A 24,355-nucleotide genomic window follows, 5' to 3' on the forward strand; every position below is an offset into this window, starting at 1 on the left:
AACTCTCTAGTAGAGAGATAATGTGGCTTCGCATCACTCCCTCAGAATCTCCCTCTCTTTTATGTAACCGGTTACAACTCTGAAACCCTTCTCCTATTCTATGCAACAATACCATGCAGAATAGTGTTCTCTATCATTCACCTGATCTGTCGGCCCTAAGAAAAAAAACAGAACAGTCTCGCTGAGCAGCCCCCCCCCCCCCCCCCCCCCCCACACAGTCTCACTGATTCCCCTCTGCAGATGAGAACTATCGTTGATAGGGGAGTAAGAATATGGCTATTTTGCTTTTGAAATGCAGCAGTCCAATTGTTCTCTTGGTCTTCTCAAACTCATATTGCACATGAGAGGAGGCCATCTGAAGTGCAAAGCCTGACTTCCTCAGGGTCACAATAAGCTATACTGGAATGAAACTGCCCACTTGAATCATTATTTTAATCACCCTGCCCCTCCAGCTAAGTACACTACAGCTACGCGCTTACCTGTCCAAGTCCCGGCCCACCTGACTTAAAGCACTTTTATGACTGAGAGGGACATTTCCCCTGACCTTACAATGATTCCTGTCAGACAAGGAACATTAAGCCTCAATGCAATCTGGCTTGTCGTGGAGATTGCTTTTTCTTGTTTGTTTTTTTCTGGGATATTATATACATGACAATTTAATAGAGTTAATCTGCTTTCTTTCTTCACTTTGCCTTTTATCTTTTCTCCTTGATTTGGGCTGCCTTTAATCTCTTCTCTCTCTCAACAACTTTGCTCGGCCAAAACGTCCCTCATTGCGTCGGTTCTACCTCTTCAGGCGTTTTTCAGGCTGTTCTCAGCTCGTCACTCACAACCTCCATCAGCCCTAGCTAACTCCTCAGATGTGTCTTTGTCTGTTGGGAACAGCATACTGACTCCCAGCATACTGACTCCCAGCACCTTCATCTCTCATTAACCAGTGATCAGCAACATCTCACTGCGACTATTACAACCTGTCAACGGAAATCAGGATAGATTAACTTCCACCTCATTCAATACGCTCCTGTAATCCTCATAATGCATACGGACCTTCTTGTTTTCTTAAGACATCCTAAATTCTGGGGTGGCAGGTAGCCTAGTGGTTAGAGCATTGGACTAGTAACAGAAAGGTTGCAAGATCGAATCCCTGAGCTGACAAGGTAAAAATCTGTCGTTCTGTCCCTGAATAAGGCAGTTAACCCACTGTTCCTTGGCCGTTATTGAAAATAAGAATTTGTTCTTAACTGACTTGCCTAGTTAAATAAAGGTTAAAATAAATAAAACAATTCAATTCTACCACCTCTACTTAGCAGCTCTACCATTGGTTTTACATGGTAGACTCACATGATTCTCCAAGCCCTTTAAATCGCTTTAATGTGCCGCCCGTGGCAGAGTGTTTTAATTGGAATGGATTACAGAAGTGACAGGAGGCAAGAGGAGCTGTATTTAAACAGCTCATTTAGGGTGTAAAACGTTCAGTATCACAGAGAGGAAGAGGCTAGAAATGACCTTCAGAACATGGAAGAGTAATAGGCTGGCCTAGTTTAACAAGTAGGATTAGCCTAGTTTAAAGTTGATAGCAAAAATGTGCCAATGTGATATGCTTAGAACACCCATTGATAATAGTGATGAGGGGAAAAATTGATACAGTTACATATCGGGATATTATTTTTTACGATATATCGTATCATCTTAACAATTATTAGTTTTGCGCTATTTGTCTGAACCTTTACCAAAACTCCAGTATTTTTCCTGCAAAACGTATTTTTAAATAGGGAGCCAATTTGATTTCAGCACTTTTATTTACATGACTGATCAAAAATTGTTTTCTCATGGCTCTCTCTTGTCCCTCTGCAGCAGACATATGTTGAACATGGAATCTCAATAAAATCACAGTATTGAATCGCAATACTGTCACGCCTGCTCCCACTCTCCCTCTCTGGCGCTCGAGGGCGCCAGGCTGCCCTTCATTACGCACACCTGTCACAATCATTATGTGCGTAAGCGCTCACTGGACTCACCTGGACTTAGTTGATTGCCTTCCCTGTTTCTGTCTGCTCCCCCGTTTGTTCCCTGTGTCTGCATTAATGTCTTTATGTGTTCATGTCGACACTGTTTTGTCCTGTCCCATGTCCATTGGTAATTAAATGTTCACTCCCTGTACATGCTTCTCGTCTACCAGCGTCGATCCTTACAAATCCATATAGACACGTGAGAATCACAATACATATCATATTGGCACCTAAGTATTATGATAATAATGTATTGTGAGGTCCCTGGCAATTCCTTGCGCTAATTGACAAGATAGAAAACAGCATGCTATCATAATCCAAAAGTCTCTATGAACATTTTTAACTTGTTAGGGATAGGGGGCAGCATTTTCACATTTGGATGAAAAGCGTGCCCAGAGTAAACTCAGTCCCAGTTAGTAATATATGCATATTATTTGTAGATTTGGATAGAAAACACTCTGGCGCTTCTAAAACTGTTTGAAGGATGTCTGTGAGTATAATATAACTCATATGGCAGGCGAAGAACTGAGAAAAATCCAACCAGGAAGTGGGAAATCTGAGGTTTGTAGGTTTTCAACTCTTGGCCTATCGAATACACGGTGTTTATGGGGTCATTTTGCACTTTCTAAGGCTTCCACTAGATGTCAACAGTCTTTAGAAACGTGTTTGATGCTTCTACTGTGAAGTGGGGCCGAATGAGAGGGGAATTGAGTCAGTGCTCTGGCAGAATGCCAGGAGCTCGTAACGCTCGTTCACGTGAGTGCGGGCTCTGTTCCTTTGCTTTTCTGAAGACAAAGGAATTCTCCGGTTGGAACATTATTGAAGAATTATGTTAAAAACATCCTAAAGATTGATTCTATACATTGTTTGACATGTTTCTACGGACTGTAATATGACTTTTCGTCTGAACTTTTGCCTGGACCTGCCCGCGAGTCGTGAGTTTAGATTGTATACTGAACGCGCGAACCAAAAGGAGTAATTTGGACATAAATGATGGACTTTATGGAACAAATCAAACATTTATTGTGGAACTGGGATTCCTGGGAGTGCATTCTGATGAAGATCATCAAAGGTAAGTGAATATTTATAATGCTATTTCTGACTTATGTTGACTCCAACATGACGGATATCTCTTTGGGTTGAGGAAAAAGGCGTCGTTAGTTTTTGCCTGCCTCACTATCATACACAGCAAGCGTAAATCACGGGAAAAACAGAGCTCCGAAAGACGTGTGTCACAAAACAAACAATACCTCACAGCGATGGGGTGCAAAGAACTGAACTAAATAGTGTGTGATAATGAAATACAGGTGTGTGAACAGGTGATTTAGAATTCAGGTGATTGGGATCTGGAGAGTGAGCTCCATTCAGGGGATCTAGGTGTTTGAGGGTGTGAGTTGGAAGCAGACGTTACATCAAAAGTTAAAGGAAAAAGTTGTGGCTAAAAAAACGACAGTAACATTTGACATCCAATGGCCTCTAAGACTTTCCAGTCCGGTTTCAGGCCTAACCACAGAACAGAAACGGCCCTCGTCAAAGTGGTAAACAACCTATTTTCAGCTGACGTCGTCCTCCTTGACCTCAGTGCCGCCTTCAACACGGTTGACCACAGCATCATCCTGGGTCAATTGAAGGAACACATACAGTACCAGTCAAAAATGTGGACACATCTACTCATTCCAGGGTTTTCTATGTTAAAGAATTATAGTGAAGACATCAAAACTATGAAATAACACATATAGAATCATGTAGTAACAAAAAAGTGTTCAACAAATCTAAATATATTTTATATGTATGATTCTTCAAAGTAGCCAGTCTTTGCCTTGATGACAGCTTTGCACACTCTTGGCATTCTCTCAACCAGCTTCATCAGGAATGCTTTTCCAACAGTCTTGAAGGAGTTCCCACACATGCTGAGCACTTGTTGGCTGCTTTCCTTCACTCTGCGGTCCAACTCATCCCAAACCATCTCAATTGGGTTGAGGTAGGGTGATTGTGGAGGCCAGGTCATCTGATGCAGCACTCAATCACTCTCCTTCTAGTTCATCTCATACCTTTCCAACCGCACACGATATGTTGCCATAGGAAATGCCATGTCAGAACCCATCACAATCACCTATGGTGTCCCTCAAGGCTCTGTCTTAGGCCCCATCCTGGTCTCCTAACCAGGAAATGCACCATTCAATTCCACCGCTAGGCTGGCGAAATACAGATCTTCATAAAAACAACCCTGGACTCCCTCTCTTCCATAAATACCCTCACCAGCTTTCTGGATGACGTTAAGGGCTGGATGTCAAACAGCCTACTACAACTCAACAATACTAAAACAGGAGCAATCCTCCCCATCACGTCAAAATCACTCCGCCACCGGCCACTCCGTCCCATTTTCCTCCTCCGTGGAGTGTTACTGGACCCCTCCCTCAGTTTCTCCGACCACATAAAATTTGTCTGCAAAAAATAATTATTTCACCTGAGAAACATCACCTGGTTCTGTTCTGTTCTCTGCAAACCTGATCAGGAAAAGCTGGTTAACTTTCTCAGCCCCTCCCAACTCAATTACTGCATTGCCCTCCTTGGTGTCCTGCCCTCAAAAAGCATCCACAGGCTGCAGCTCCTCACAGGAACCCAGAAATCTGCTTACATCACCCACTCTAGTCTCTCCACTGGCTACCCTTCCAATTCCGAATCAACTTCAAAATCCTCCTGTTAGTCTTTAAAAACCGTCAATGCCTCTGGTCCCCAATACCTCAGTGAACTCCTCAGCCCCAAACAGCCTTCGCGTTCACTCGGATCATATGATCAAAGACTTCTTGCAGTTCCAAAAACACGTCTAAAAACAGTAAGTGACTGAGCATTCTGTCTGAGCATCCCCCCCCCCAACCTCCGCATGCCCCAGACCACCACTGCCTTTTAAATCTGAGCTCAAAATACTTCTTCAAACTGGCTTTCGCTTAATGTCTTTTATGTTGAGATGTTTTTAGTTGGTTTTATGTTAGTTTCAAGTTATATTGTCTTGTCCTTGTCACTTTTTTTTTATTTTGTATCTTGGATAGTACTAGACTGCTAGCTATCTTTTAATTTGTCGGCTAATTTTTTTAGCCCTTTTATTAAAGCATTTTTTTATTTTAATGTTTGCTTTCATTTTAAAGAACCTTTTGATTAACATCGGAATGCATTATTACATCTCACAGTTCTAGTAAATATGCTTGGACAATCCGTCTTGTGGTGGTGTTGTCATTGTAATGATCATTAGGGTTACCCCATGCGTACGCTACACACTCTGAGCCATTAGCATCGAGGCATAATTGGCTTGAGTGTATTGGGACGTTACATTCAAAATACATTCAAATATAGCTAGACAAAAATAGTCTAAAAACACCTGAAAAACTGACTGGAAAGAAAATAGTATGTCCCTATTTTCCTAACCATCTATCAAACTTACTTGAATATTTCTCATTTCTCTCCTGTTTTAAAAGGGTTTAATATCATCCTTATCCACTCAGACAGTTGGAGCTGTTCAAATATTGAAAATATAATACCTTTTTCTCTCTTTTACAACCTCACAGTCCTATCTTGTTCTGGGTTGTGTTGTGCCCTGATTTTAAATAACAAAGGGAACATCCCTGTCAGAGATAAAGGGCATTTTGGTCAGCTTCTGTCAGTTCATCTCCATTTTTACAGATCAGACGGTTCTGTTCCTCTCCACAGCAAAGACCCTTTCATATTGTGAAAATACTCTCTGAATATATCATTATAGGGGGATTAAAAATAGATAAAATTGATGAAAAATCCTATCTGGGATTTATCCCGGTCATTGAAATATACTGTGCCTTCAGAAAGTATATCCCCTTGACTTATTCCATATTTTGTTGTTACTGCCTGAATTCAAAATGGATGAAATCTTTTTTGTCTCTCTCACCCATCTACACACGGTACCTCATAATGACAAATTGAAAATATGTTTTTTGATATTTTTGCTAATTTATTGAAAATGAAATACAGAAATATCAAATTGACTTAAGTATTTACACTTCTGGGTGAATACTTTGTAGAAGCACCTTTAGCAGTGATTACAGCTGTGAGGCTTCTTGGGTATAAGTCTCTAAGAGCTGTCCACACCTGGATTGTGCAACATTTGCCTATTTATTATTTTCTAAATTCTTCAAGCTCTGTCAAATTGGTTGTTAATCATTGGTAGATAACCATTTTCAAGTGTTGCCGTAGATTTAAGTCAAAATTGTAACTCAAAATTCACAAACTTTATTTAGGTTATTATCCTGCTGAAAAGGGAATTCTCCCAGTGTCTGGTGGAAAACAGACTGAACCTGTACTTTTTTTATCCTGAAAAAGGCCTTACCAATTACAGGCATACCCATAACATGATGCAGCCACCCCTTTGATTGAAAATATGGAGAGTGGTACTCAGTAATGTTTGGGGCAAATCCAATACAACACATAACACTATGTATTCAGGACAACAAGTGAATTGCAGTATTACTTTAGTGCCTTCTTGCAAACAAGATGCGTTGGAAATGTTGTTGGCTGCTAATCTGGTTCAGTTCCATAGGTGGCACTTTGTGCTCTTTTCAAGGGATACGTCCCAATCTATTAAAGGACCTAGGATCCATGTGTACAGGGGTGGTCTGCTAGTCACTGGGACGATAACCCAATTTGGGATGAGGGGAGGTTTTAGCAGGTGGAATATTAGATGGCAAGTGTAGGTTTACTCAGTTGCATCTGCAGTATGCTTAACAGTGAAAATATCATGGTACAACTACAGTGCATTCGGAAAGTATTTAGACCCTTTGACTTTTTCCGCAATTTGTTACGTTACAGCCTTATTCTAAAATGGATCTAATACATTTTTTTCCCTTTGTCAATCTACACACAATACCCCATAATGACAAAGCAAAAATAGGTTTTTAGAAATGTGAAAATGTATTAAAAATAAATAACTGATATCACATTTATGTAAGTATTCAGACCATTTACTCAGTAATTTGTTGAGTTTTTGCCCATTCCTCTCTGCAGATCCTGTTAAGCTCTGTCAGGTTGGATTGGTGAGCGTCGTTAGACAGCTATTTTTAGATCTCTGCAGAGATGTTCGATCAGACACTGAGCACTTGTTAGCTGCTTCTTCCTTCACTCTGCGGTCCAACTCATCCCAACTCATCCCAAACCATCTCAATTGGGTTGAGGTCGGGTGATTGTGGAGCCCAGGTCATCTGATGCAGCCCTCCATCACATTCCTTCTTGGTCAAGTAGCCCTTGATCTAATCAAATGTTATTTGTCACATACACGTGTTTAGCAGATGTTATTGCGGGTGTAGCAAAATGCTTGTGCCTCCAGTTTCCAATAGTGCAGCGATATCTAACAAGGAATATCTAATAATTCCACAACAAATACCTAATACACACAAATCTAAGTGAAGGAATGGAATTAAGAATATATAAATATATGGACAGGCAATGTTAGAGCGGCATAGACTGAGAGATAGTATAGAATACAGTATATACATATGAGATGAGTAATACAAGCAATGTAAACATTATTTAAAGTGACTATTTTTCCATTTATTAAAGTGGCCAATGATTTCAAGTCTGTGTGTGTAGGCTGCAGCCTCTCTGTTCTACTGATGGCTGTTTAATAGTCTGATGGCCTTGAGATAGAAGCTGTGTTTCAGTCTCTCGGTCCCAGCTTTGATGCACCTGTACTGACTTCGCCTTCTGGATGATAGCGGGGTGAACAGGCAGTGGCTTGGGTGGTTGTTATCCTTGATGATCTTTTTGGCCTTCCTGTGACATCGGGTGCTGCAGGTGTCATGAAGGGCAGGTAGTTTTCCCCCGGTGATGCGTTGTGCAGACCCCACCACCCTCTGAAGAGCCCTGTGGTTGTGGGCGGTGCAGTTGCCGTACCAGGCGGTGATACAGCCCGACTGGATGCTCTCAATTGTGCATTTATAAACATTTGTGAGGGTTTTAGGTGACAAGCCAAATTTATTCAGCCTCCTGAGGTTGAAGAGGGGCTGTTGCGCCTTCTTCACCACACTGTCTGTGTGGGTGGACCATCTAAGTTTGTCGGTGATCTGTATGCCGAGGAACTTAAAACTTTCCACCTTCTCAACTGGTGTCCCGTTGATGTGGATCGGGGGGTGCTCCCTCTGCTGTTTCCTGAAGTCCACAATCATCTCCTTTGTTTTGTTGAAGTTTAGTGTGAGGTTATTTTCTTGACACCATACGCCCAGAGCCCTCACTTCCTCCCTGTAGGCTATCTCATTGTTGTTGGTAATCAACCCTACTACTGTTGTGTCGTCTGCAAACTTGATGATTGAGTTGGAGGCGTGCATGGCCAAGCAGTCATGGGTGAACAGGGAGTACAGGAGGGGGCTGAGCACGCACCCTTGTGGTGGGGGTGGCCCGTCAGCAAGTCCAGGACCCAATTGCACAGGGCAGGGTTAAGACCCAGGGCCTCGAGCTTAATGATGAGCTCGGGGGGTACTATAGTGTTGAATCCTGAGCTAGTCAATGAACAGCATTCTTACATAGGTATTGTTCTTGTCCAGATGAGAGGGCAGTGTGACGGGGATTGCATTGCCTGTGGACCTTTTTGGGCGCTAAGCAAATTGGAGTGGGTCTATGGTGACAGTTAAGGTGGACCTGATATGATCCTTGTCTCGCAAAGCACTTAATGATGACAGAAGCGAGTGCTAAGGAGCAATAGTAATTTTGTTCAGTTACCTTTGCTGCCTTTGGTACAGGAACACTGGTGGCCATCTTGACGCATGTTGGGACAACAGACTGGGATAGGGAGAGATTGAATATGTCCGTAAACACACCAGCCAGCTCGTCTGCGCATGCTCTGAGGATGCGGCTAGGGAGGCCATCTGGGCCGGCAGCCCTGCGAGGATTAACATGTCAAATGGCTTACTCACGTCGGCCATGGAGAAGGAGAGCTCACCGTCCTTGGTAGTTGGCCGCGTTGGTGGCACTGTTATTCTCAAAGCGGGCAAAGAAGGTGTTTAGCTTGTCTGGGGGCAATGCGTCGGTGTCCGCGACGTAGCTGGTTTTCCTTTTGTATTCCGTGATTGTCTGTAGACCCTGCCACATACATCTCGTGTCGAGCCGTTGAATTGCGACTCCACTTTGTCTCTATACTAACATTTCGCCTGTTTGATTGCCTTATGGAGTAAATGACCACACTGTTTGTATTCTGCCATATTGTCCAGTTAGAGCCTGGAGGTGTGTTGGGTCATTGTCCTGTTTAAAAACAAATGATAGTCCCACTAAGCACAAACCAGCTGTCACGATCGTGTGGGAGTGAGACGGACCAAAACGCAGCATGTGGAAAATAAGCCATCTTCTTTTATTATAGAAGAAGGCAAAACGAAACAAAACACTTACAACCTAACAAAACAACAAACGACCGTGAAGCTACAAAACGAAAGTGCACACACAAGCTACTAACGTTTAGACATAGACAATTCCCCACAACAAACTAAAGCCTATGGCTACCCTAAATATGGCTCCCAATCAGAGACAACAGAAACCAGCTGTCTCTAATTGGGAACCCATTCAGGCAACCATAGACTTTCCTAGACAACTACACACAACATAGACACAGCTAGACAACTATACTAAACATAAACCCAACTACTCTAAATAAACCCCCTAAACCTTACAATCACCCTGGACACTACAAAACCCACATAAATACCCATGTCACACCCTGACCTAACTAAAATAATAAAGAAAACAAAGAATACTAAGGCCAGGGCGTGACATAGCCCCCCCCCTTAAGGTGCGAACTCCGGACGCACCAGCACAAAGTCTAGGGGAGGGTCTGGGTGGGCATCTGACCACGGTGGTGGCTCAGGCTCAGGGCGAGGTCCCCACCCCACCATAGTCAATCCCAGCTTATATCTCCCCCTACAAATGACCACCCTCATATTACCCCCACTTAATCTTTTGGGTAACATCGACACAAGGGGCAGCACCGGGATAGAGGAATAGCTCAGGACAGAGGGATAGCTCAGGACAGAGGGATAGCTCAGGACAGAGGGGTAGCTCAGGACAGAGGGGTAGCTCAGGACAGAGGGGTAGCTCAGGACAGAGGGGTAGCTCAGGACAGAGGGGTAGCTCAGGACAGAGGGGTAGCTCAGGACAGAGGGGTAGCTCAGGACAGAGGGGTAGCTCAGGACAGAGGGGTAGCTCAGGACAGAGGGGTAGCTCAGGACAGAGGGGTAGCTCAGGACAGAGGGGTAGCTCAGGACAGAGGGGTAGCTCAGGACAGAGGGGTAGCTCAGGACAGAGGGGTAGCTCAGGACAGAGGGGTAGCTCAGGACAGAGGGGTAGCTCAGGACAGAGGGGTAGCTCAGGACAGAGGGGTAGCTCAGGACAGAGGGGTAGCTCAGGACAGAGGGGTAGCTCAGGACAGAGGGGTAGCTCAGGACAGAGGGGTAGCTCAGGACAGAGGGGTAGCTCAGGACAGAGGGGTAGCTCAGGACAGAGGGGTAGCTCAGGACAGAGGGGTAGCTCAGGACAGAGGGGTAGCTCAGGATAGAGGGGCAACTCCGGACTGAAAGGCAGCTCCGGACAGAGAGGCAGCTCTGGATAAATAGCCGCTCTGGGCTGAGGGACAGCTCATGACTGGCTGACGGCTCTGGACGCTCATGGCTGGCTGACGGCTCTGGACGCTCATGGCTCACTGACGGCTCTGGCAGATCCTGTCTGGTTGGCGGCTCTGGCAGATCCTGTCTGGTTGGCGGCTCTGGCAGATCCTGTCTGGTTGGCGGCTCTGGCAGATCCTGTCTGGTTGGCGGCTCTGGCAGATCCTGTCTGGTTGGCGGCTCTGGCAGATCCTGTCTGGTTGGCGGCTCTGGCAGATCCTGTCTGGTTGGCGGCTCTGGCAGATCCTGTCTGGTTGGCGGCTCTGGCAGATCCTGTCTGGTTGGCGGCTCTGGCAGATCCTGTCTGGTTGGCGGCTCTGGCAGATCCTGTCTGGTTGGCGGCTCTGGCAGATCCTGTCTGGTTGGCGGCTCTGGCAGATCCTGTCTGGTTGGCGGCTCTGGCAGATCCTGTCTGGTTGGCGGCTCTGGCAGATCCTGTCTGGTTGGCGGCTCTGGCAGATCCTGTCTGGTTGGCGGCTCTGGCAGATCCTGTCTGGTTGGCGGCTCTGGCAGATCCTGTCTGGTTGGCGGCTCTGGCAGATCCTGTCTGGTTGGCGGCTCTGGCAGATCCTGTCTGGTTGGCGGCTCTGGCAGATCCTGTCTGGTTGGCGGCTCTGGCAGATCCTGTCTGGTTGGCGGCTCTGGCAGATCCTGTCTGGTTGGCGGCTCTGGCAGATCCTGTCTGGTTGGCGGCTCTGGCAGATCCTGTCTGGTTGGCGGCTCTGGCAGATCCTGTCTGGTTGGCGGCTCTGGCAGATCCTGTCTGGTTGGCGGCTCTGGCAGATCCTGTCTGGTTGGCGGCTCTGGCAGATCCTGTCTGGTTGGCGGCTCTGGCAGATCCTGTCTGGTTGGCGGCTCTGGCAGATCCTGACTGACGAATGGCTCTAGCGGCTCCTGACTGACTATCGGCTCTGACGGCTCGGGACAGACGGGCGGCTCTGACGGCGCGGGACAGACGGACGGCTCTGACGGCGCAGGGGAGACGGACGGCTCAGACGGCGCTGGGGAGACGGACGGCTCAGACGGCGCTGGGGAGACGGACGGCTCAGACGGCGCTGGGGAGACGGACGGCTCAGACGGCGCTGGGGAGACGGACGGCTCAGACGGCGCTGGGGAGACGGACGGCTCAGACGGCGCTGGGGAGACGGACGGCTCAGACGGCGCTGGGGAGACGGACGGCTCAGACGGCGCTGGGGAGACGGACGGCTCAGACGGCGCTGGGGAGACGGACGGCTCAGACGGCGCTGGGGAGACGGACGGCTCAGACGGCGCTGGGGAGACGGACGGCTCAGACGGCGCTGGGGAGACGGACGGCTCAGACGGCGCTGGGGAGACGGACGGCTCAGACGGCGCTGGGGAGACGGACGGCTCAGACGGCGCTGGGGAGACGGACGGCTCAGACGGCGCTGGGGAGACGGACGGCTCAGACGGCGCTGGGGAGACGGACGGCTCAGACGGCGCTGGGGAGACGGACGGCTCAGACGGCGCTGGGGAGACGGACGGCTCAGACGGCGCTGGGGAGACGGACGGCTCAGACGGCGCTGGGGAGACGGACGGCTCAGACTGATCCTGTCTGGCGGAAGGCTTTAGCGGCTCCTGTCTGGCGGAAGGCTCTAGCGGCTCCTGTCTGGCGGAAGGCTCTGTAGGCTCAATACAGACGGGCAGTTCAGTCACCGTTGGGCAGGCGGCAGACTCTGACCGGCTGAGACACACTGTAGGCCTGGTGCGTGGTGCCGGAACTGGAGGTACCGGGCTAAGGACACGCACCTTCAGGCTAGTGCGGGGAACAACAACAGGGCACACTGAGTTCTCAAGGCGCACTGTAGGACTGGTGCATGGTACCAGAACTGGTGGTACCGGGCTGAGGGCACGCACCTCAGGACGAGTGCGGGGAGAAATAACAGTGTGTACAGGACTCAGGAGACGCACATGTGGCTTAGTGCGTGGTGCCGGAACTGGAGGCACTGGGCTGGAGACACGCACCATAGGGAGAGTGCGTGGAGGAGGAACAGGGCTCTGAAAACGCACTGGAAGCCTGGTGCGTGGTGTAGGCACTGAGGTAATAGGCTGGGGCGGGGAGGTGGCGCCGGAAATACCGGACCGTGCAGGCGTACTGGCTCCCTTGAGCACCGAGCCTGCCCAACCTTACCTGGTAGAATGCTCCCCGTCGCCCGACCAGTGCGGGGAGGTGGAATAACCCGCACCGGCCTATGTAGGCGAACCGGGAACACCATGCGTAAGGCTGGTGCCATGTAAGCCGGCCCAAGGAGACGTACTGGTGGCCAGATATGTAGGGCCGGCTTCATGACATTTGGCTCAATGCCCAATCTAGCCCTACCAGTGCGGGGAGGTGGAATAACCCGCACTGGGCTATGCACCCGTACAGGAGACACCGTGTGCTCTACTGCGTAACACGGCGTCTGCCCGTACTCCCGCTCTCCACGGTTAGCCTGGGAAGTGGGCGCAGGTCTCCTACCTGCCCTTAGCCCCCCCAAGAAATTTTTGGGTAGTACTCACGGGCTTTTCAGACTTCCGTGCCACGTCTCCTTGCTGCCTCCTCATATCTCCGCCTCTCTGCCTTCGCTGCCTCCAGCTCAGCTTTGGGGCGGTTATATTCTCCTGGTATTTCACGGTCCAGAATTTCCTCCCAATTCCAATAGTCCAGTGTAGGTGGGTCCTGTTGTTGTTGCACACGCTGCTTGATCCGATGTTGTTGGGGAATTCTGTCACGATCGTGTGGGAGTGAGACGGACCAAAACGCAGCATGTGGAAAATAAGCCATCTTCTTTTATTATAGAAGAAGGCAAAACGAAACAAAACACTTACAACCTAACAAAACAACAAACGACCGTGAAGCTACAAAGCGAAAGTGCACACACAAGCTACTAACGTTTAGACATAGACAATTCCCCACAACAAACTAAAGCCTATGGCTACCCTAAATATGGCTCCCAATCAGAGACAACAGAAACCAGCTGTCTCTAATTGGGAACACATTCAGGCAACCATAGACTTTCCTAGACAACTACACACAACATAGACACAGCTAGACAACTATACTAAACATAAACCCAACTACTCTAAATAAACCCCCCAAACCTTACAATCACCCTGGACACTACAAAACCCACATAAATACCCATGTCACACCCTGACCTAACTAAAATAATAAAGAAAACAAAGAATACTAAGTCCAGGGCGTGACACCAGCAGAATGCTGTCGTAGCCATGCTGGTTAAGTGTGCCTTGAATTCTAAATAAATCACCGACAGGGTCACCAACAAAGCACCCCAACACCATCACACCTCCTCCTCCTTGCTTCACCGTTGGAACTACACATGCGGAATCATCCGTTGACCTACTCTGCGTCTCACAAAGACAGCTGGAACCAAAAATCTCAAAATTGAACTCATCAAACCAAAGGAGTGATTTCCACCGGTCTAATGTCCATTGCTCGTGTTTCTTGGCCAAAGCAAGTCTCTTCGTCTTATTGGTGTCCTTTAGTAGTGGTTTCTTTGCAGTTATTCAACCATGAAGGCCTGATTCACGCAGTCTCCTCTGAACAGTTGATGTTGAGATGTGTCTGTTACTTGAACTCTTTGAAGCATTTATTTGGGCTGCAATTTCTGAGGCTGGTAAGGCTCTAATGAACTTATCCTCTGCAGCAGAGGTAACTCTGGGTCTTCCTTTCCTGTGGCGGTCCTCATGAGAGCCAGTTTCATCATAGCGCTTGATGTCACTACACAACTGATTGGCTCAAACGCATTAAGATGGAAAGAAATTCCACATATGAACTTTTGACAAGGCACACCTGTTAATTAAAATGCATTCCAGGTGACTACCTCAAAAAGCTGGTTGAGAGAATGCCAAGTTTGTGCAAAGCTGTCTGCCTTGTGTTATTTCATAGTTTTGATGTCTTCACTATTAATTATTCTACAAGGTAGAAAATTGTAAAAAATTTAGAAAAACTTTTGAATGAGTGAGTTTTTCCAAAATGTTGACTGGTACTGTATATTGATGCTTAAATATACTGACCAAGTGAGAGATATGTTCTTATTAACAATGCAAATAGAGGAACTAACAGTACAGATAGATAGCAATACAAACTGTACCATAGAGGCACAGAATAAGTTAAAAGGAAAAACCAAATGAACTGGAGAAAGTTATTCAAGAAAGAGCAAGTGTAATATATTATTTTATATATTTACAGTATATATAGAAATGCTACCAAAAATGATTTACAGAAACTTCTTACAGAGATGAGGCAGTCATTTTAAAACATCATGTTAAACACATTTTTTTTTTTTTTTTTTTATTTCACCTTTATTTAACCAGGTAGGCTAGTTGAGAACAAGTTCTCATTTGCAACTGCGACCTGGCCAAGATAAAGCATAGCAGTGTGAACAGACAACAACACAGAGTTACACATGGAGTAAACAATAGACAAGTCAATAACATGGTAGAAAAAAGAGAATCTATATACAATGTGTGCAAAAGGCATGAGGTAGGCAATAAATCGAATAATTACAATTTAGCAGATTAACACTGGAGTGATAAATCATCAGATGATCATGTGCAAGAAGAGATACTGGTGTGCAAAAGTGCAGAAAAGTAAAATAAATAAAAGCAGTATGGGGGTGAGGTAGGTAAATTGGGTGGGTAGTTTACAGATGGACTATGTACAGCTGCAGCGATCGGTTAGCTGCTCGGATAGCAGATTTTTAAAGTTGTTGAGGGAGATAAAAGTCTCCAACTTCAGAGATTTTTGCAATTCGTTCCAGTCGCAGGCAGCAGAGAACTGGAAGGAAAGGCGTCCAAATGAGGTTTTGGCTTTAGGGATGATCAGTGAGATACACCTGCTGGAGCGCGTGCTACGGGTGGGTGTAGCCATCGTGACCAGTGAACTGAGATAATGCGGCACTTTGCCTAGCATAGCCTTGTAGATGACCTGTGTGTTACAGTGACAGGCTCTGTTGGAGTATAACAACGTGTTCCAGATTAGCCGGAGCGGGGCAAGGTTTTAAATGGACCAGTAATGATGCAGTAGGCTCAGACAGAGAGCGGTTTTAGATGGGCTGTTCCAGCATTATAATAACAAGTTAGAGCATGGTGAAGACAGCTCCACTTCCCTGACTCAGAAACCAGTCAGTTCGATTGTTCGTTTAACCCTGTTTGGACATGGATTCAAGGGCAGCAAGAGAGCTTTTTGAGTCTTCAAAACATTAGCCTACTTTTAAGCTGTGTTTGGACATCCAGCTTTTTGAAAATCATTTGACCACACTCACCACAGAGTTTCAGAATGTTCACTTTTTAATTCTGTTAACAAGCCTTCAAGAACCTGGGTTGGTACCAAGTGAGCAAACTCTCTAGAATTTACCGTAACATGCTATTCAAATCCAAAGATGGCCTCCTGGGTATTTTGACATTCGTATAAAGTGAACCCTGCTCTACATTAATGCCCTGGGGGTTAAGTTGCAACCCCCCCCCCCCCCCTCCTAACATTATTACATGTCATCGGAGACCTTGTCTCCATTGTCAAAGTAAACAAAACAAAACATTGTGATAAAACAAATGCCTCCTAAAGGTGGTTCACGTTATCATGATTATGTTCTCATTCACTTGAGACTCTAGAGTGTTCCACCAGATAATTCATATTTGAGATATGGGTTTTTACAAACAATCATGAAACTCAGAGTGAATTGAACAGCACGTAAATCATGAATTGATGTCAATTGCAGACTTTCAGTCATTTTCAGTGAGAAACCTTCCAAATACCATTCAACCATCATGGAGACACAGCCAAAGGTATTCCATGTGTAAGGCCAAATGTCAAACCCAAATCAATGTGAGAGGAAGCACCAAGTGGGACTTCCTATTCTCTCACATGCTCTTGCTAATGACACGATCTAATTCCCTCCAGTGGGTCAGGGGCTTATTGTTCTTAGCTGTGTACAGTCCTGTGGCCAGAAGGAAACTCATCTACCATACGCAGACACGAGAGGGAAATTTCCCAGACTTAGCTTACGCTTAAGGTAAATATTGTTGTGGTTGCTGAGATGGCAACAGGAGTGACGTTAGTAATGCTAGAAAAAACATACATTGCCAAGATGCACAAATAATCATGTGAGAAGTGTGCAGGTTTGAGGTTTTGAAAACCCCTTCGCTACAATTCCCATTGTATGAGGATAGCTAGGAAAACATTTCAATGGAACAACATTTGCATTTAAATAAACAGAGCCTTAGAAAACAAATATGATCCAAGGTAATCTACAGTAGGCCAATCCAAATGGTTAGCTTATGGATGCGTAAGGAGAGTTCTGATCCAGCCAATGACAATGAAGGTTTGTTGAATGTGATGGACCACCCACAAGTGTGACCAAGACTGATAATATTATAACTCCGTTGCATAACACTACAGAGTCCTTATGTTAACAACCTACATCATGAAGGACTTCCTACAGTATCTCACCTCAGTAATTTGGTCTAAAGTAAAAGAGGAAATGGACTTAAAGGAGTCCACATCGAGATGCAAAAAAACATCTGAATGGTACAGGGCAGTTTTGATTGCACATTACTGCCCACGGGACTGAGTTGGACCCAATATTTTCTCCTTACATGCACACGCCACTGTAGGAGGTCCTGAAACAGCATGATTACCCCTCATTCTTGGATCAGCTTCAGAACTCAAAATCACTCCACATTTTGTGCATGAACACACTTCTGTAGCTCTGAATTTGTTAACCCTCTTTCCATAAAGCACAAAGGTAGAGGAGGAAAATAAACTGCTTGTCAGGCTTGGAAGATGAAAGGGATTTTTGATTTACACTGTTTGAATCTTTCTCTCGCACACTCTCTCGCACACCTACTCTATACGATGCATTTCAAAAGCTTTCGCCGGACCAGGTGGGTGAGACCCTCTTGAGAAATCAGACCCTTCAGTCCCTAGTCAGATCTGCTTTCCAGAGTGCCACTTTGGAGAGAGAGAGAGGGTTACCATGGTAATCCAAATGGGATGATGCAAAGAAAATACAGGGATCTAGCCCTACCTGTGTTATTGAAAAGATAACATGAAAAACAAGAGGGCTTGGTCCGACTTCAGACGATTCCACAAAAGGCCACAAAGACCTGTCAGTAACCGATAGCAACCTATCAAGATGGTACTATGGAAACAAAACTCAGAACAGCAGAGTGACCTAAACGGGGCCTAATTATCCAGGATGACACAACGACAGATGGGGAGAGTGGAAACAGGGTCCTGGTGCTTGGGCTTGCAAAAACAACAAAGGAGCACGTTGGCCCTTCCGTAAGATATCTGGCCGCTTGGATCCAGCTATGCACGCATGCAGTGGTCCGGACACATGACGGAACTCTGAGCAAGATGATCTGTAAACACAGAGCTTTGATCCCTGGAAAGACTCACATCTGGAATGTAGGGGGGTGAGGGGAATAGCCCAGGACATTGTGGTGGTGTCCCAGGGCAGGATATGGATACAGGATAGTTGGCCCCGGCACATACCATGAGTGAGTTCCTCTTTGGCTCAACCACATCTGAGTTGATTTATACTTTCCCTCTTTCTCTAGATAGTCCTTTTAAGAGAAGATTATCTACCACAAGGTTTTAGGCATTTTTGATATTCACTATAATTTAGTCGACATCGGACTGGAAGCAATATATCACTTCATCAAGAAATGATTTTGCAAATTTTTTTTGTGCAAATTTCATCTGGCGAAGTGTAAAAGGTGTCATCAATCTATAACCGCAGACGCTGACAATACCAATTGAGTCAGCTTTTTATTTTCTTGTAGTTACACTGCAGCTTATCATACTGTCAGACACTGTGTTGTTGGGTTAAAGAGGATAGCCCCCATTGGAAGTAAATTAAAGATAAGAGGACATATTTTGACTGGGTAACCTATGTTAATGTCAAAGGCCCGGCCACAAGAATGCCCAGTCCTTGTTATATTCTATTACTTTTCCTGATAAGCCTATGCTGTTTTTGGCACACGCAGCCAATGGCTATTGTTAATGAACTATAGTCTGTATTCCTGAACACAGCTGCTATGGAGTAAACTTTTCACTCAATATGTCCAAAGCGGCACATTTTTAGGAACATTTGGCATCTAACTTTATTCCATCAACAGCCTACTTTTTCCATTAAATATGACTTTTATCCTAAATATTACATTATTTTCTATCCACAGTGACGAATAAGAAGCCATCCCATGTGTCCATCACCAAGGTGAAGCAGTTCCAGGGCTCATTGTCCTTCAGTAAGAGGTCAATGTGGACCATCGACCAGCTGAGGCAGGTCAACGGCTGTGACCCCAACAGAGTGAGTTTACAGTACACTGAACTTCTATCTCCAGGGATTCATTTTTCCTGACCACATGACATGACTGTTTCAGCAGGACAAATTCCAAATCACCCCCTAGAGACTGGTTCATGCGTGCAATCTTTTTCTATCTCTCTTTGTTTCTATCATTCTGTCTCTTTTTCCAAGGACTGTCCGGAGTTTGACTTGGCATTCGACAATGCCTTTGACCAGTGGGTGGCTGGTTCGGCCGGCGAGAAGTGCACCTTTATCCAGATCCTCTACCACACTTGCCAGCGCTACAGCTCTCAGAGCAAGCCAGAGTTTGTCAACTGTCAGCCCAAACTGCTGGGAGGTAAGAGACATACAGTGACAAGACACACGTGCTCTCTCTCGCTTTCGCTATCTGTATGAAAGTGTCAGAGCTAGTGTTCTCACTGAATGGTTTGTGGATTGGTTTTTCGACTTCTAGAAAGGAAAAGTTGCATTTTAAGTCATTCTACTGGAAAGTACTTAATTCTGTATGTAGAGAATGTTCAGTTCTGATTTATATAACGACACTGAGTAATTATTCCCATTGGCTTTGCAGAATATTCATTTTGAGGATCATTTATCCTGAGACGATGGAAAAGCCAGTCCACTGAGAACTAACCTTTTGTCCCAAGGAATAAAAACACACTCCCATATCCTCTAATTACTAAACATAAACACAAGCTTATTAAAAAACAATACTTCACATTCCTAAGTTAACAACGCAACCAATTCCCTTATGATTTGGCAACCTACACAAGTCATATGTAGTCATTTCCGGGGTGTAGCATGTTAGAGTTACAGGCAGAAGGTACTGGTTGAGATGGAAGGTTTCCTCTGTGTTCCAAGGAGTTGTGTAAGACCCTGCGCCTCTTCTTAATCAGCAATTTATCTGTTTACCCTCTGTGGTCTCTAGCTCTGTGATCTCTAGCTCGGTGGTCTCTAGCTCGGTGGTCTCTAGCTCGGTGGTCTCTAGCTCGGTGGTCTCTAGCTCGGTGGTCTCTAGCTCGGTGGTCTCTAGCTCGGTAGTCTCTAGTTCTGTGGCCTCTAGCTCTGTGGCCTCTAGCTCTGTGGCCTCTAGCGCTGTGGCCTCTAGCGCTGTGGCCTCTAGCGCTGTGGTCTCTACCTCCGTGGTCTCTCCCCATTGGTCTCTAGCTCCATGGTCTCTCCCCAGTGGTCTCTCCCCAGTGGTCTCTAGCTCCGTGGTCTCTCCCCATTGGTCTCTAGCTCCATGGTCTCTCCCCGGTGGTCTCTAGCTCCATGGTCTCTCCCCAGTGGTCTCTAGCTCCATGGTCTCTCCCCAGTGGTCTCTAGCTCCATGGTCTCTCCCCAGTGGTCTCTCCCCAGTGGTCTCTCCCCAGTGGTCTCTCCCCAGTGGTCTCTACCTCCGTGGTCTCTCCCCAGTGGTCTCTCCCCAGTGGTCTCTCCCCATTGGTCTCTCCCCATTGGTCTCTAGCTCCATGGTCTCTCCCCAGTGGTCTCTCCCCAGTGTTCTCTAGCTCCATGGCCTCTCCCCAGTGGTCTCTCCCCAGTGGTCTCTCCCCAGTGGTCTCTCCCCAGTGGTCTCTCCCCAGTGGTCTCTAGCTCCATGGTCTCTCCCCAGTGGTCTCTCCCCAGTGGTCTCTATCTCCATGGTCTCTCCCCAGTGGTCTCTCCCCAGTGGTCTCTCCCCAGTGGTCTCTCCCCAGTGGTCTCTCCCCAGTGGTCTCTACCTCCGTGGTCTCTCCCCAGTGGTCTCTCCCCAGTGGTCTCTCCCCAGTGGTCTCTCCCCAGTGGTCTCTCCCCATTGGTCTCTAGCTCCATGGTCTCTCCCCAGTGGTCTCTCCCCAGTGTTCTCTAGCTCCATGGCCTCTCCCCAGTGGTCTCTCCCCAGTGGTCTCTCCCCAGTGGTCTCTCCCCAGTGGTCTCTAGCTCCATGGTCTCTCCCCAGTGGTCTCTCCCCAGTGGTCTCTATCTCCATGGTCTCTCCCCAGTGGTCTCTCCCCAGTGGTCTCTCCCCAGTGGTCTCTAGCTCCATGGTCTCCCCCTAGTGGTCTCTAGCTCCATGGTCTCTCCCCAGTGGTCTCTAGCTCCATGGCCTCTCCTCAGTTGTCTCTAGCTCCATGGCCTCTCCTCAGTGGTCTCTTGATGAATTTATCCATACTATTTCATCCTTCCACAAGATATTGTCCCGAAACAAATCTAGGATTGCTACCCAAGCTGGCTGGACGTTCGTTCTACTGGTTCGGTTGCCAGAGACAGTCGTTCGTTCTAAATGTTCTATTGCCATACTGGCTGGCAACATTCATATCTCTTTCTTGCTAGCTAGCAAACGACGGCTAACCTACAGTCACGTAAAACAATGCAGAAAGAATAACAACAGTAACGGCATTTGTTTAAGCTGTTTTGTATTGACATGTATTTGTATACATCCATAACAATGAGCTAATGAGGCTTGCAACTCCGTATTAGGAAGGTGTTCCTAATGTTTGGTATACTCAGTGAATCTTTCACCCTTATGCAACAACACATACAGTACCAGTCAAAAGTTTGGACACACCTACTCATTCCAGGGTTTTTCTTTATTTTTTATTATTTTCTACATTGTAGAATAATAGTGAAGATATCAAAACTATAAAATAACACATGGAATCATGTAGTAACCAAAAAAGTGTTAAACAAATCAAAATATATTTTACTTGAGATTCTTCAACGTAGCCACCCTTTGCCTTGATGACAGCTTTGCACACTTTTGGCATTCTCTCAACCAGCTTAAATGATTTAGTGTGTTTTTTCATATTGTTCTAAAATGTAGAAAATAGTAAAAAATAAAGAAAAACCCTGGAATGAGTAGGTGTGTCCAAACTTCTGACTGGTACTCTAGGCCTATACATATGTAGTACACATCAAACCCTTTACACAAAGCCCTCGCAATATTGGTTTCTTATGGAACAGTAGCTCCAGTATTTGGCATCGGATATTCGTTATTTTAATGTCAACCTGCTCAACCGGTAATTGACTTAAGAGATTCGTTTCACTATCATTATCCGATCCACGACTCTGTTGTCAATTGAATACACATTATATTAGATACAGGCTTTAGAAATAAATTGACCTGACATTGCCTTTCCTGCTCAGTCTTCTCATATGAAACTCTCATCTCACATGCCATAATGAGTAGCGTGACTGACAGCCCAGCCAGAGACCTAGTGACAGGAGGAGAGGATGCCTGAGTGCTGCCACCACTGTCCCCTCCAGTTTAAGTCTCACACCAGTGCAAAACAAAAATCATGACGCTGCTCAGGTGTGGGACAATAACTGTGTTGGACGCCTCTCTTCTGACTCACCTACCTGGGGATGACAGAAACCCAACTACAAAGTTATCAGTTTAGTGGAACAGGACCACAGTCAAGATTCATACACATATGCAGTAATTTATTAGAAAGTCTGCTATAGGTATAGCTCAACCCTTTTGTGCAACAACAGTATTGTATTGCATAGCACTGTACTGTAGTAAAATCTATTTAGCTACACTGGACTTGTACCCTCCCAGATTACAAGAATATTCCATCAGTCAATGTAACAATGAACAAGGTTCGTCCCATTGAACCTGACCTGATTGTCACAAAGAACACAAATCGAGTCAACGGGTCAGAGGCACCATGTTGTAATGTACACACTACCTTGTTGGGGTTGACATGGTCACTATAATGGTGCTTGTTGTTGTGTGTTGAAGGCTTGTATAGATTACTTGTTGTGACTAAGATGCCTTCGATAACATCTTATTACTTCTCAGCTAGAACACACGGGCTAATGACCCACTGGAGGATTCTGGGATATTGCTCTTTCATGCTGATTAGATTTGCCTTTATTAACACTGAACTGTGAACAGAACAGAGACACTTACTCTACACTGGATCATCCTGACAGGCAATTATCTATTCTACACAAGATCTCCACTCAATACCTCGTCCTCTTTGTTAGCCGTGAAAACACAAATAAATGGCTTGTCACTTTGCCACCATTTGTATGCGGCAGAGTCGTATGTCTTAGTGAACATGGTATTAATTGGCTGGTCTGATCTCCGGGACAGTTGTTGTTATGGGCTGAGAGGAGATTGTAAAGGCTTGATAGGACAGGACAAGGTCGACAGGCTTATTGTGGATTCTGTTAGTTTATGAGGAACCTTGTTCATCCTTTATCTAAGAGACATATTAGGCCTGCTGATTCACTCTGCCAGATGTACTTAATCTGAAGAAAGGTGTGGAATCATAATACAGAGGTGGGCTTTAACCTGTTTGGGCTGCAGGGGCAGTATTGAGTAGCCGGATAAAAGGTGCCCATTTCAAACGGCCTCGTACTCAATTCTTGCTCGTACAATATGCATATTATTATTACTATTGGATAGAAAACACTCTCTAGTTTCTAAAACCGTTTGAATTATATCTGTGAGTAAAACAGAACTCCTTTTGCAGCAAACTTCCTGACAGGAAGTGGAAAATCTGAAATCGATGCTCTCTTCTAGGGGCTGCCTATTAAAGTCCTTGATATTTATTCGTTTAGATGCACTTCATACGTCTTCCACTTGATGTCGACAAGGAGTGAGAGAAGAAATGGAGTGTGTAACTTGATCTGGGCTCGTATAATAGCTCTTTGTATGACGTGTCACCAGTTTCCTGTTTTCTGGAGAGCGTGTCAAGGGACCTGGATTTGCCTTCTGATAAGCTGTCGTTATGGACGACTAATATCTCCGGCTTTGATTTTATTTGATACATGTGACAATATCATCGTAAAGTATGTTTTTTCAATATAGTTTAATAAGATTATTGAAATTTCTTCGGGAGTTTTGCCGTGTTCCGTTCTCTTCCGTTTGTTGACATGGAGGGATTCGCGCCACTTGGCAAGTGTGCTTGCTAAATCGAGAGGGAAAAGGCCGTTCTAAATCCAAACAACGATTGTTCCCGACAAAAGACCCCTTTGTCGGCAACATTCTGATGAAAGATCAGCAAAAGTAGGACCCATTTTATGATGCTATTTTATATATCTGTCGAACATGTTGTGCTAGTCGTTTGCGCCCAGCTTTTGGGTACTCTCTCGCTATACCTAAGCTGGATGTCGTAATGAAGTTATTTTTAGAATTCTAACACGGCGATTGCATTAAGAACTAGTGTATCTATCATTTCCTATACAACATGTATTTTTTAGTTATGTTTATGAATAGCTATTTGGTCAGAATATGTGTGTCAGAAAAAGTGTCAGAAAAATATCCGGACGTTGTGGGAAAAAGTGCAATGTATAACAATACGTTAGCACAATGTATAACCACTGTTTTCAGCTCTAAATATGCACATTTTCGAACAAA

The 24,355-nt window shown here is 45.7% G+C and overlaps 1 protein-coding gene across 3 annotated transcripts in view; it reads left to right on the forward strand.

Annotated features, from left to right (window-relative positions):
- Nucleotides 1-24,355, forward strand: part of LOC129813043 (syntaxin-binding protein 6-like) — a 154,763-nt gene that overhangs the window by 99,431 nt on the left and 30,977 nt on the right. For 2 of the 3 annotated variants that reach the window (XM_055865187.1, XM_055865188.1), the window contains exons 3-4: nucleotides 18,875-19,005; nucleotides 19,174-19,339. The exons of the other annotated variant lie outside the window; for it this stretch is intronic. In XM_055865187.1, the coding sequence (XP_055721162.1) occupies nucleotides 18,875-19,005; nucleotides 19,174-19,339 (297 nt within the window). The remainder of the gene's footprint in view (nucleotides 1-18,874; nucleotides 19,006-19,173; nucleotides 19,340-24,355) is intronic. 3 annotated transcript variants of the gene reach the window in all.

Source organism: Salvelinus fontinalis, chromosome 16 (assembly GCF_029448725.1).
Source record: "Salvelinus fontinalis isolate EN_2023a chromosome 16, ASM2944872v1, whole genome shotgun sequence".
Lineage (NCBI taxonomy): Eukaryota > Metazoa > Chordata > Actinopteri > Salmoniformes > Salmonidae > Salvelinus > Salvelinus fontinalis.